At 34.1% G+C, this 14,356-nt stretch overlaps 1 protein-coding gene across 1 annotated transcript in view; it reads right to left on the reverse strand.

The window, feature by feature from the left end:
- Window positions 1-4,821: 4,821 nt before the first annotated feature.
- LOC138306192 (corticotropin-releasing factor-binding protein-like) overlaps window positions 4,822-14,356 on the reverse strand; it is a 31,826-nt gene continuing 22,291 nt past the window's right edge. Inside the window, exons 2-8 of the mRNA XM_069246589.1 lie at window positions 12,281-12,329; window positions 11,637-11,794; window positions 10,926-11,136; window positions 9,905-10,080; window positions 8,207-8,315; window positions 7,274-7,416; window positions 4,822-5,036 (exon numbers count right to left, since the gene is read on the reverse strand). Of these exons, the coding sequence (XP_069102690.1) occupies window positions 7,280-7,416; window positions 8,207-8,315; window positions 9,905-10,080; window positions 10,926-11,136; window positions 11,637-11,794; window positions 12,281-12,329 (840 nt within the window). The 3' untranslated portion in view covers window positions 4,822-5,036; window positions 7,274-7,279. The remainder of the gene's footprint in view (window positions 5,037-7,273; window positions 7,417-8,206; window positions 8,316-9,904; window positions 10,081-10,925; window positions 11,137-11,636; window positions 11,795-12,280; window positions 12,330-14,356) is intronic.

A 14,356-nucleotide genomic window follows, 5' to 3' on the forward strand; every position in this document is an offset into this window, starting at 1 on the left:
GTTAATCATGGTGAGATTTAATTTTAATACTGTATAACATGCTTGCTTTATTGTGTAGGAAATTTAGTGGCAACGGAACTATAAACTAACTATGAAGGGTTTTATAAGTTATTATAATTATGTTTTTTTTTCATCGGCTTGCCCTAGTTCCATACTACGAATGAGAATACACCCGAAAAATACATGTTATACAGTAGTCAATCTATTACTTATGACAACGGTTTGATGTGACGATGCCTTATGCTATCAACAATCTTAAAATTGATTAGTAATTATAGAGTCGTACAACACAAACATTATCACTATGCAATCACATTGAAAGCTAACGTATTGCCATTTGTTGAAGTTGTGCGCCGCCGATCACCACAAAAGAACCAGAGCGATGTCTAATACAAAGACCTGTGTAGATGATCCACACTTTTCTCCCATACATGACAGGGTAATCCCGCAGTTGCTAGGAAAAGGGGTCTTTTACCGGGGTAGGAAAACAAGACAGCTCTCATAATGATAATTCCTAATCCGTTATTTAATATGGGGGTAAATGATCTGACATGGGTCTGTGAAGTACACAGTGATATCTCAACCCGAGTGAAAGAATTTAGCTACCAAAATCTTTCACGAGGATTTCCCATGTAAGATTATATTAGTCTTTACCGGGACTGGTATTAATGGTTTCTGACAATGGAATATATCGGTCACACTGCTGAGTCAGACACCTCCATGGAACCACAGAATCTATAATGACATTGCGTGTCGATATATATAAGTCATGTATCACTTTCGTCTATCAGATTTACTACGACCTGTCGTTTTGTGATTTTGAACACATTACGGATAACAATTGACAAGTTTCAATTTCTATTATTAAAATTTGTTATTTTATGGATTAGTGTAACCCAAACCAGGTCAGGATTGAATACAAGTACCCAAATATGAAAAAAACCCAAATCAAGCAAAGCAAAAAAGCCTAATTTAACACACTAAAATGTAAACTGTTTGTACTACAATTCCCCTTCCATTTTACGGCTCTCGTGATACTTTAAAGCACCTGGATTACCGTCTAAAGGCCAAAGTAGTAAAGTGGTTCAGACTATAAAAGTTTATATTCTGAAATGTTAGGACGTGAATAACCTGTCGTTCTACTAAAAATCATTCACGTACTCGTTTAGTAATCTACTTAGTGCGGCGTCAAGACAATGTAAGTAGTCCGCATTCCCTTTTTATCTTTAATATTAAAGTTTTTTGTTCATAGTTCAGATTATCCAAACGGGAATCGTCACAAGGTAAGGACAAAAGTTGATCCGAATATAGAGATAGATGACCTACACTCGTAAGGCCTTTTACATATAACAGTGCGTACAACAGATAGGCTTTTACTGGTTTAAGTAAACTATATGCATCTTTCGTAAAATGATACCGACATGTGCGTGACGAACTCTCCGTGATGGTAAGCATCGATTATCGAACCATTGGGGGTCGATAACAAAGATATCTTTTTCTCCCATACTTCACAGGGATATCCCGTGGTTGCTAGGAAAAAGATATCTCTATCTTACACAGGGGGTGTAAGACAGCTCACACGCGCTAGACAATAACGTGACGTCATCAATACATGCGGCGTAACTGCGGCGCGAATTGTAGATGACGTCATCAATTTTGACGCATAACGACGTTCCTGCGATCATGGCGCGATGAGAAAGCTGGAAACTAAGTGACATTTCATCATTTTTTCTACTAAGTATGAGAGAAAAAGAGTCAAACATGGGTCTGTGAAGTGGCCAGGGGTATCTCAACCCTCGCGAAAGATTTTGGCCGTCAACCCTCGGCAAGCCTCGGGTTGACCGGCCAAAATCTTTCATTCGGGTTGAGATATCCCTGTCCACTTCACAGACCCATGTAAGATTCTATTAGTCTCAGCATCACTAACATCTGGTGTAGGACAAAATCCATAGGTTTATATCAAAGAACACCTCATATACATCTACCATATTGTAAAACAACATTCCCGTATGCAGTTTAATTTAGCAGTTCACAAATCAATCACCGCAAATTCGACATAAAATTAAATAACTTTAAATAAAACCGTTAAGTAATTCCAGTACAGGAACTCGCGAAATATAATTGCAGATGATTTATAGCACGTATAAAAATGCGGATGCAACTAACCTTGAAGGTATGCTGGTATATACACGTGTACTCTCTTTTCATAATTTAAAGTTATATGTGCCGTATTTTTCATACTCACAAATCAAGATAAGCTCTATATATGTTATTCATCGCTAAAATTTTAAAATTAACTGTACTTTTGATATACATGTATTCGTTTTTATTTTACAAATAGAAATAAGAGCAAAATATTTTTTTAGCAGTACTGCCAAAAATCATTATATGAACTTTCGGTCAAACCATGAAGCCAAATTGTGGTCTACAGTATTTCACATCTTTTACGGTGTTATTAGTAATTATGAAGTGATTTCTGAAGGAAAGTTTCCGTCTACACATACATAAAACAACAAATTTACAGTTCATAATTTCTGTATTGTTTCTAACGTTTATAAGGCATCTGAAGCCATTTGAATGATTTTCACGGATTAACTTCATGGTTTTAAATAGATTAATGATGAAAAATTAACATGATACAATTTTCGCTCAGTTACGGCACATATAACTTTAAACAAAATCAAATGTTTAATGATAACAATCAGGATGTCGAAAAATCTTTATCAATGGCATACGGTGCGATTAGAGCACGAGAGGGATACAAGTTACCAAGTGTGAATATATGCTAACAAAATTATGAACTGTCATTCATTTCGAAGTTTTTCCTGGTGGTGTTATATTTGCCAACTTCTGCGATCCTGGAAATATCAGTCGACCGCTGCTTTTGGAATTGACATTTAACGTAATACTAAAAAAATATGATCGTTGTAGTATTATCAGCAGGATAATAACCTATCTTACTTTTAAGATTACAAAAGCATCCGTCTGTTTTATAATTACATTTTGGAAACTAAGCACTTCTACGATTTATGTATGTTCCTTTAATTATCAAGTTTAAAGTATATATATTATTTTGGTTTATGTCGATTAACTTTGGTCTTTGGTGTTTCCAGCGCAACAATTTATGTTTTTGTCAATGTTTATATATCTGTTTGCGACAGTAGTTATTATTCCTTGGAAATTGCCGTTTGAATTTTTATATTCTGATCCTGTAATCACATCGTTTATGGAGATCAAAGACATGGGCTCCTACAAACATCACGCTTGACAGCTCTCATGTATTGTTTAAGATTCAATAACGAAAAATCGAAAAGACAAACGAAAAAAAAGTGGCAGTTCTGTGTGTTTTTAGACGTTTATCTTTTGCATAACGGGAGTAATGAACCACTTATTCCATTGCAACTTTTCAAATGAAATAACGGACTTGATAAGACGTGCATTTCCTAGACATCTCTAATAAAGACTTTCGTGTAAGTGCCATACTTTTCCATTTCCATCAAAAGTGTAATCTAAGAAAACAATGTTAAGGAAATACTGTTATAACGGGAGACTAGGCAACGTATTCCAGTTTAAAATTTACAATTCTGTACCGTTAAAATAATGAAATGCTATATTTTCTGATCAGTGAAATACGGAATGTTTAAAGTCATATCGCATTACCTCTCCGTTCACATCCATTTTTGTTCATTGTCATTGGATATTTGACCCTGAGCATAAAAAGTAAAGGCAGAAATAATTTTGCTTCTGCTTCTCATTCCTATTTGTTTAACATGTAATCTGTTTTTGTAGTTACCTTTGAAATCAATAGGCTTCATTATAATGCTTTCTTTGAAACTGACGACGACTGAGTAGTTTTAAATAACATAACACGTATATATTCTTTTATCTAATTTAACCCGACAGCCGAAGGACGCATGGAGGTGATTTTTATACCTACGGGATTAGACATAAGCAAAGGTGATCGATGAAAATGAACATATGCCGACTCAACCAACTGATCTTTGATAGCTTTTGATGTTGACAATGTGGTCAGTCATTCCACGATTGAAGGTTCCAGGAAATAGCTAACTGGTAGTGATCGTGGAATTGGTGAAGAAACACATCTTGGAAATAAAGCGGTTAGTTAGTTCTGTTGATACTGTTAACACTCTTAATCTATTTCTGTCCACGAAGCATATCTTTATCTGGTTTTTGAAAAAAATAGATTGAGTTAAATTACAAATATGGAAGTCCTTTTTGTGGTAACAAAAAAACAAGTCTCATGTCAAAATTTATCTGATAAGCACTCGGTGAGCCTTTCTTAAGCTGGCAAATAGTCTAGTTAGACACGGATAGAAACACTTACGTGTATGTTTAATAGACTATTGACTGTGACATTCCTTGCTCATATATCTCTAATACATATTGATCAATGTAACAATCTGTGCGTTATGTATCTATTATAGATTAATATGTTGTGAAAACCTCTCCCATATGATCTAAGCATCTGCGAGGCAACTAACCTTTGCAAATCACATTAATTAATCAAATAATTTTTTAGGTTTGGTTTGGTCTGGTTAATCATGTGTAGAGTCCTATAAATAGCCATTGAAACCTTCATTGCCATAGTGTGTAGATTGTATGGATGTGTATATTTTGGCAGAGTACAATACATACCTGTGCTGTGTCTCCTTGTGACAGCGACACTCGTACTTATTTAGTGTTACCTCACTGAAACAGTGTGATACACTTTTGAAGACGTCCGTCATTGCCGTGATGAATTACAGAATATCAACTAATACATTAGTGTGTAGGATTATCATTTCACAATCAAAGTAGGCATCAGTTTTAAAAATACTTCTTTAATATGCTTTGACAAATGAATCCGTATTACATAAAAATACAATAATGCATGTCAATGGGGGCTGCTATGGCCTGTGAGCAGTCAATCAGATCAAAGTTCTATCAGATCACATTCCTCGCGACTTGGTGAATCTGGTAATCGAACTGTGTGAGACGGGGCAATGTCGTAGGTAAACTCAACCATCGTCACCAATCTGTAACAAACAATGTCAGAGAAATATTTTAGAAATCATTTTCGGTCATTTATTCGTTCAAAATAAGTGAATATGTGAAAATATACATTTTACACATACATCACAAAATCAATGCCTCATCTCGTGTGACATTTAGCAGGGTGTTACTATCAACTTGAAGTAAATTGTACAATATCGCTTTCGCAAGGATATTTGATCAATGACATATCGCTGTAGAATGGTAGTTTTTAGGTAATATGAATGCAATGATATATAATATACACATATAGCTTACAAAGAGGAACATGTTTACATAATTCACCAGAAATGCAACCGTATTTTGTATTATGCACATGACATATGGTTCAACCCTCTTCCGCACTCCCATCCCCCCCCCCCCCCAAAAAAAAAAATATATATATATATAAAACAGAAAAACAACCAACCAACCCCCCAAAAAGATAAATAAATAAATACAATCGAAGTCAGGTTTTCTTCTTTCTTTGAATCATATCATCATCGGATACTGTTTACTATGTCTGGAGTTTGGTTAGAAGTATATTTTTGTTGGATACTTGACCAATGATCCTAGCCACACCCACCTTGTTGACAATCATAGTGCGCATCTATGACAAAATCTATGACAATTGCAGATAACTGAATAAGTTATTTCTACTCCAATATGGTAAAAAGTGGGTAATTTAGAAGTGGAAACGAACTCAATGTTCACAACCAAATGAATAAATCTAGTAATAGGTGCGTCCCGAGTTTTTATATAATTCGTGGCGAAAAGTAAGATTTTTGTTACAGGTTATTGTCACGCGAATTTGTGTTTCGTCTAGGAAAACCTGTTGACAATATGAGGTATAATTACACAGGCAAATCAAATAAATACATTTAGTAACATGAATCATTACGTTTGTTTTATAATATATTTATATATAACTTGTAGATATCTAGATATAGCTTTTAACTGGTAAGTGGCTTGCAGACACATAATACAAATGTGTTTTATAGCAATATTCTTAAAGACCCATTGTCACGCAATCGCTCATTTCAACTACGGAAAAACAGATACATCATCGGGGTCTAATATCAACAGAAAATATCAGCGAACTATTACTGTACAGTGTTTGAATTTCGTGAGGTCAATATTTCCTATACAGACCATATTGGCGGAGGTGAATTTTCACTATCATTGTTTGAACTATTAATTGGTCTTTGTACCCGTTCTGCAATTCCTTAAAACGGTTTCACTTTAATGTTTTGTCATCAGTTGACACTTGGTATTGATAACGCCACCTAGTGAGTAGAATAGTAGTTGTTCCCCCTGACCTCGCCTTTTTCAGCAACAATGACATCTATCATAGCTCAGTCGTTTTAAAACTGAGTATTGTCTTTATGCAGTTAACATTTCCACCTCAGCACATAATTCATATAGCCTTGCTTCAGAGATAATCAAAGGTAAATAACAGACGTATTACACGTTATAAAAGCATATTTTGAAATATAAAATACGAAGAGAAACATCATGTTGACATATTTATGTACGCATTTCATGTTTACAGTAGAATTGATATCGTAAAACCGAAAACGATAAAAAAACCGCTTTCAAAGTCACGGATGTACGTGTGGGTGAATTCATTACCCATTTTCTATCAATGAGGAGAATAAACTGAAGACCATGGCGTTTAAATTCACATGGAAGAATTTCAATTATACGTATGAACTGATGTAAATTTTAATTTCATGGGGGGCATGGTAAACTGTTTGCTAAAAATTATTTAATTATTTTCGTGATATATATTTGAAAAAAAATCCAAAAATAATTATTCCGATTACTGAACGAAATAAATTACGTTATAATGTACGATTATGTCAGTCCACAACCATGTGTTGTATGATATATTTATATCCATATTTGTTAAGGAGGTTGGATTGTTGGTTCATTAGGGTAAGCATCCTATTAACAGCCGTGTGTAGAAATATGAAGCGTTGTTTAGATGTCTGTGTGTTTGGGAGGCTGCGGCATATCTTTTTAATTTTAATAATTGGACTTCTTATTATAGTGCTATCTCACTGAAAAACACCAAACGAGCAAATTAACTTTACGTGCACACATCACCTGCTCAAATATACTGACAGCAACCGGTTTTATGCTGGTCACTAAAAACGGAATACCACATTCATAGACTTTGGTGTGTCTCGGTCAGGGGACAGAACACAATCGAGTTAGATACTTTGTAACATGTACTGACCTTGTCTCAACATGAGCCTTCGTCCTGCATGACGTCCTGTTGGCTTGGCTGGGTGTACACGAATGTGACGGTGTTGAAGTATTCACCACTGGACACCAGTCGGACCACAGTGTTGGTACAGGCTACAGGGATACCACGTCTTTCTGTTCATACATTAAACACATATCTAGTGAAACCCGTCTTAGTGACCACATTGGTTAAATACCATGACAACCACCCAAGTGTACACCCCATCCGACCACAATGCTAACTGAAAACGTCAAATCAGAAGTCGCCATGCCCGTTGTGCTGAACATTAAGCTATAGCTGATCATGACACTTCCACTGTTACAACACGCTTTGAAAACATTATCATACTTTACAATTTGAATTAAAGTGCGTTAAATATGGAAGTGGGTTAAATATGGCGCTCGATTTTTTTCCAATTGCGTTGAACCAGCACCATGTTTAACTTACTATTACTATTTTTAAAGTTCGTTAGTTTTTAAAGGCGGTTGTAACAATGCTAACATTGTAGAGTTCGCTATCGTATATTTGTGAGACAGATATCTTAATGCCTTCCTAATACAGTAAAAAACCGTTCGATTACGCACTGGTGGTATCATGAAATCCGTCATATTAAAGTAGATGATGATACCAGATAATGTCCTACATATCTAATTTAGTTATGAAAACAGACTATCCCTTCTTTGTATATTACCTCCAATGTGTATAGTTATCGATTATAATGCAATTATGTTGAGCGACAATCACAACGTTTTCTCACTTACGCTCGAAGACGTCAAGATTAATTCCTAGTTGTAATGGACAGACAACTGCAGATAATATTACATAGGATAGAGTGATGTATCATAGGATATTCCTATCAAGTTACGGGTATACGTTTAACGCCTGGTACATAACTAATAAGTAGTGTTATAGAGTAAACCGTACCAGCGCCAGCATTGAGTCCACACACTAGTTCACGTCTGTTCCTGGTGTCATGTTCAAATCCGTTTCCTCCGCTCACCTCTACGTAATCACTCCCCATCCTGTTTAGGCACTGTCAAAGATAAATTAAAATGATTTTAGAGATTAAAGATAAAGTTTTGTTTCATATTTACCACCATTTGCATTGTCGGAATACATCTACCAGATATATTTTTGTTGTATTCCGCACTGACGGAAAATGGCTGTATTTCCTATTGGTTGATCCCTTAATTGACTGTAGGACATGTTTATTTAACTTTGTAATACGAATGTGTTATTCAATGTAACATTGCTAAATATAAAAATCATATGCATTTTTTACAATGTTACAGAACAAAAAGAATAAATAGTCAGTGTCTTAAAATATAAGCTGTATTTTGGCTCGGGACAGAAACCCAAAAGTGGCTCGCTAGTATTGTCTTTCTTAACCGTAGCCAAAATACAGCTTATATTTTAAGACACTAACCATGCATCTCGATATATCTTCTTTGAAGCAATGCTGTAAACTTAATGTGATATTTCAGCGGTAACATTATTTGAACAATGTTGTTCTTAAATAAGATGCGCTAATTTGATTTTGCGTTTTGTGTTTATATAGCCATAAACTGACCATTGCGTTATTTTGTTCAACATCTCTTTTGTACTAAATCGGGATTGTACTAAAAGAGTACACTTACGGTATTGATTGTTACATTAATTAGTTTTTGTTATTTGTCTCAAATTCTAAGAAAATCTCTGCTTTCGAATGTTGCAATAACAGTGTGCTTATTTCCGTCAACAATATACAATACATATGAATAGTGATGGCACCAGCGAGTATTTATTAGGACATGATCCCATCACCGACATCACATTATAGAGAACAATTTCAGTCACTTATGAAATCAGGTAGTAGTTCAAATCGAAGTATATAAAGACATATAGAGAACTCTTATAACGACGAAATCATTTGTGTGCATTGGAAAAACACATTTATGTAAAAGTCCATCATGCTGATCATCAAGTGCATCATAAAGTGTCGATGACATTTGAATGATTGGTTAGTGGAATTCATATTCTGGATAAAAAAAGCAATGTACCGTTCTCAGGTTGCTCTTAAGACGATTATACGGTGAAGAAATTATTTCCAGTAAAAAGCGGACAAATGCAATCCAAATAAATGAAATTAATCGAGTTCGTTTCGAAAGAATTATATTTGATAATAGTTTCACACGCAATATTTATTTCAAATTTATCATTGAAATTGATTTTTAGTCATAATAATGATAGCTCCCTCGTCTGCTGTTTCCATCAAGATTAATGCAGAAAGTGCAATCATTTCCTCTGATATTTATAACACTAAGCTAGGCCGATGTGACTCAGTCATGTCGTGTTGGACACATTATATTATTCGATATACACATACGTGTTTTATAATTATGATATTTGATGTAACGCTAATTATAATATATTGCACAAATTAATGTGATTGTCATAGTTTTTTTTATAAATCATTTAAATTATATTTTAATATGTATTATAACGTTAACTTCATATAAAACAAAGCAAAGCAAGTTTTTTTCTCGTGAAACAAAATAGAGATTTTTAAGACGGCCTAACGAATATCCCCCTTTTAATATACCCACTCTAACCCTTCACACTCGGGAGTAGAAATTGCCTTACCTGCTCAGATAGTCCAATGTCGCTGTCAATTTCATTCATTTTCGCAGTGACACCGACATCCACGGAGACTAAGTGTACGACCTCAGGGTAGATAATCGAGATAGAACAGTTCCGTCTTTGGCCGAAATTCTTTAACGTATATACACCTTGTGTGAACATGGATACAGCATTACATGCTGAAAATAGCAAAAAAATGGATACAAATAACAAATAAACAAACAAACGACAAAAGAAAAAAATAGTTTTGTATAAATATCTAGCGATGCCATGTACTCGGACCTTATTACTTAAAAAAAACATTGTTGTTTCAAAGTAAAACATCCTGTCAAAGTAAAATAGCTAGGTTAATTTGCAACCCGCATTTTTGTCCTATTCTTACAGTAAATTGCACTGAATATCTTCTCATTATGCATAATGAAAAAAAATTAGCAAAATTTGCAGATATTATTGCTTAACATGAGAAGGTCCGCGTCAATATCACAAAGTTTACACCATATTACTTTGCATGATTAATTACTTATACCATAACAAATTATGTATACTGATCAATTTGCTTGCAGCAAGCATTTTCTTTTAATTCATCAGCCCATAAACGTCAAATAATGTTACCGTCTGTAACATCGCTTCTGAATGGCTGATATAACGGCGTAATGATTTCATAGAAAAAAAGTCCTAAAAAGAATAAGGAATTTTGAAGAGATTATCTTTAGTAAATTAAATTATAATGATTAATCAAATATATGTTTTACGTTATGGAAGTATACCACAAAACTCTGAATGATTCAGTTTTATCCCTAAAGATCCCTTCAACGTATATATAGGAAGCTAGGATTATTACAACGCTTCAAACTATACTTTTTTGTCAGAATAAAAACAAACTGTATATTTAAAAAGACTTGATGCAAAAAAAATTTATACGCGGAAATGACAATATTTCATAATATCTGCAGCCATCTGCGCAAGGCAGAAGATGTCAATACTGAACCAAATTTATAAACCTAGTATCAAATAAATCACGTACGTTGTGGGTTGTCGATGAAGTTGACCTTGATGGTGAAACCTTGACCTGCGACAGGTATTCTGTTTTGTATGAGCAACACGTTCTGTGACGACACCAGTATTTTCCTTGGTTTTGATTGGCCACAGTAGGTCATGTACCTTTCGTCCAGACTGAGATGATGGTCACTGGGTGGCGGGAAAAACTGACCATTCATCTCCCAGCCATCTACAAGCTAAATAAGGGACAGTTTTCTATTAGTATATGACTTTTCAGTATTTCAGTATATTAAAGAAACATTGAAAGTCTAACTCAAACTCAAAACTGACTTTATTTACATTACATGAAAAGCATGACAATGCAAACAATAAAGACCATCAAATTATGTACTATAAGTATCATAATTAAAACAAAAAAAAAATCGAAATTTAAACTACAGATATGGAAAAAAAATTATCCAACGTAATGCTAAAAGCATATACTCAATTTCAAAATAAAAAAATACCATCGAATACCTCCATTATGATAGATTAACCATTCAAGCTTAAGTTTGATAGAAATATTTTGGCACGAACAAATATAATACTGTACGAAAATGTTAAAACTACTTAAAGTACATGAGCCACAGATTAGGATGTTTTGGAAGAGTAAGGGCGACAAAATTTTCCCTGAAAACCTAGAATAAATCCGTGTCAGTCTATAATATGATGGTGGAGAAACGCCATTGAAACCTACCGCCACAAGTCCTCCCGCTTCACACCCAACGTCAAATTCGAGGAATTCCAGTTCTATTAATTTTTCAGGAAGAGAAATTAAGTAAAGTCCACACACACTGCCGGTGCCGTCAGCCGTAAACTTGTATTCCCCAGCAAAACTGTGCATATCCATGCATTCTGCGATAGAAATAAGACAAAGTATTGGAATTTTTTTCACTCAAAATAAATTCTGTCTGTTCTATCCAATAAAGGACATCGTAAAGATAGCGGTATGACACTATGTCATGTAAATACTTAAACGGGTACTTCATCTTCATTGAATTGACATTGTGAGTATTACCGAATATGTTTGTTATATTACCGGGATATGACAAACAAGGTGAAATAAATATTACAAAACCATTTTTTTTCTGTTATTTAAATAGATATCTGTCGCAATGAAAAAATGAATGCTACGAACGGGTTCTTTATTGAATCAACATTGTGAGTATTATCGAAGACAAGGATATTAGAAACAAGGAGGAATAAAGATCATAAAACCATTCTATTTTCTGTTATTTAAATAGATGGCTGTGGAGATGTAAAATGGATCCTGCGAATAAATGACTAATCATTTAAAGACACCGGGATTATGATGAACAGAACACTATATAAAACACTTACGAACAACTGTGGCACTACTTCTGGCATTACGCTTTGAAGGTGATCGTTTCTGTAAAGATAAAATTATAAAACAAATATATTACGTTGAAATGTCATCGAAACTGATACCGCAAGAATATGATTTATTTTCATCATTTGACGATGTCAAAAAGAAATATATATATCGATTCGATAGTCATGTATTGCATAAATTTGATCTAAACAGATACTTATCATTATGTGCTCAAAGTACAAACTATTTGATATCAAACTATCTGCAAAACCATGCGTAATTTTATTTCTACAATGACCTTTTTGAGAAATTTGTTGAGTATCCGACATAGAATGTTTTAGTCTGATATATATACAGCACATCAGTACATGGCGACACATATTCGAACCACTATAAGATTTAAGGTACTCCCGGACATCACAGGCAAAGTTTAAACGGGCGATAAGTGATGATGTTAATTAGAAAACTATCCTTCAATGTGCGAACGGATTACTCGTGGATGGAGGGAAAATGACGGCGTCACGGAGTGGGCACAAACAAGTAAAGGAAACGCTCCTTATTACGAATTTGATCATACTAAACTTGTTCCAATGAATCTAGCTCGATTTCATTAAGGTATGTTTATTTTCGTTTGCATTTCGATGTGATTGATAATGAATATTCTATTAACAAATTTTTATATTCTAATATTGTCTCTTACTCGAGGGATACTGTATATGGCTGTTAAATAAATATAAAATATTGGTAAAAGAATGATTGGTAATCTGTCCCTTTGTAGCGACGGAGGCTAGAAAGCACCTTATACTCATATATTTTATTGGAAACCTGTCCCTTCGTAGGGACGTAGGCTAGGCAGCACCTTATACTCACAAATACGATTACCTAAAGCTCATATATAGTACTTCGGGAATCGAATAATTTGTTGTACTTTGATAATCAAATAATCCTTGTTTTACTGTTTCGAATGGTATCTTGTTTAAATAGACTTATAGAGTTTACATTAACATGGATGTCCACTATTACACAAGTTTGCGTTGTTTTGCTTGGACTGTAAGCTCAATATATATTTTAGATTACGGAATGCATGACGCCTACTAACGTCCAAAAGGCTGAAGCCACATATACAAACACTACAAATTATCTAGGTCAGTCGGTTACATGACCGATATTAGACAAAATATCCTTATTGAACACAATTAACATCTCGTTTATGTACATCGGGAACAAAGACTTAAACAGGTATTGGAATATTTATAGCTCAGTTTTTTTAAATATGAAAAAAAAATCGTTAAGCGTTTGTTTCGCAAATTAGATTGTGATAATGCTATTATAAATCAAAAGAAAACATATTGGTTTCCTTGTTTTCCGGTAGTTTGACAGCTAGTCTTTTTACAACGTCGTAACCAAGATCGATAAACACATATTTTGGTTAGTTAAGTCATTAGAAAAAACCCTAGTGTAGTTTATTCCGAGATAATTGACAAATCGTCGGCCTCGACCCGGAAGATTTGGAATTTAATGCTTTGGTTGCTGTACCGAAATGCCGATGCATGTCATAATGCTGATTAATTAGTAGCCATAAAGCACAAAGAGTAGACCAATTACTTAAGCCAGACATACAAAAAAATCAAAGACAACATTACAATGCCTAGGATGACTATACAGAGAATGGTAGTCAGTTAAAATTCCTAGCCTCGTCTACGACATAATCACGTGCATTAAAACTTTTTTTTTCTATAATGTTTATCACTTAATGAGCTTTGTCTAAGTTCTTATTAGTATTTTTTGTTTTGTTAATGTAAAGCAAGCAACAATTTAACCAAGAAATCCAACATTCCTTTCGATTTGGATATACTTTCGTGAATTTCATGATTATGGACAAAATTGCAGAAATCCATCTCCACGGATGAATATCTTCCTCAGAAAAATAGAAAGTTCCATTTGTAACCTTTAATTTTCTGTTTTTGTTATTTTGTCTGATTTCAGGTGTACACCCAACACATACATTTGTTAAATTCTTTACTTGTCATATCTGTAGTAAAATACGAAATCAACAATTATTCTATAGCATTTGTCTCTTTTTC

The sequence above is a fragment of the Argopecten irradians genome, chromosome 13, assembly GCF_041381155.1.
Source record: "Argopecten irradians isolate NY chromosome 13, Ai_NY, whole genome shotgun sequence".
In the NCBI taxonomy this organism is placed as follows: Eukaryota; Metazoa; Mollusca; class Bivalvia; order Pectinida; family Pectinidae; genus Argopecten; species Argopecten irradians.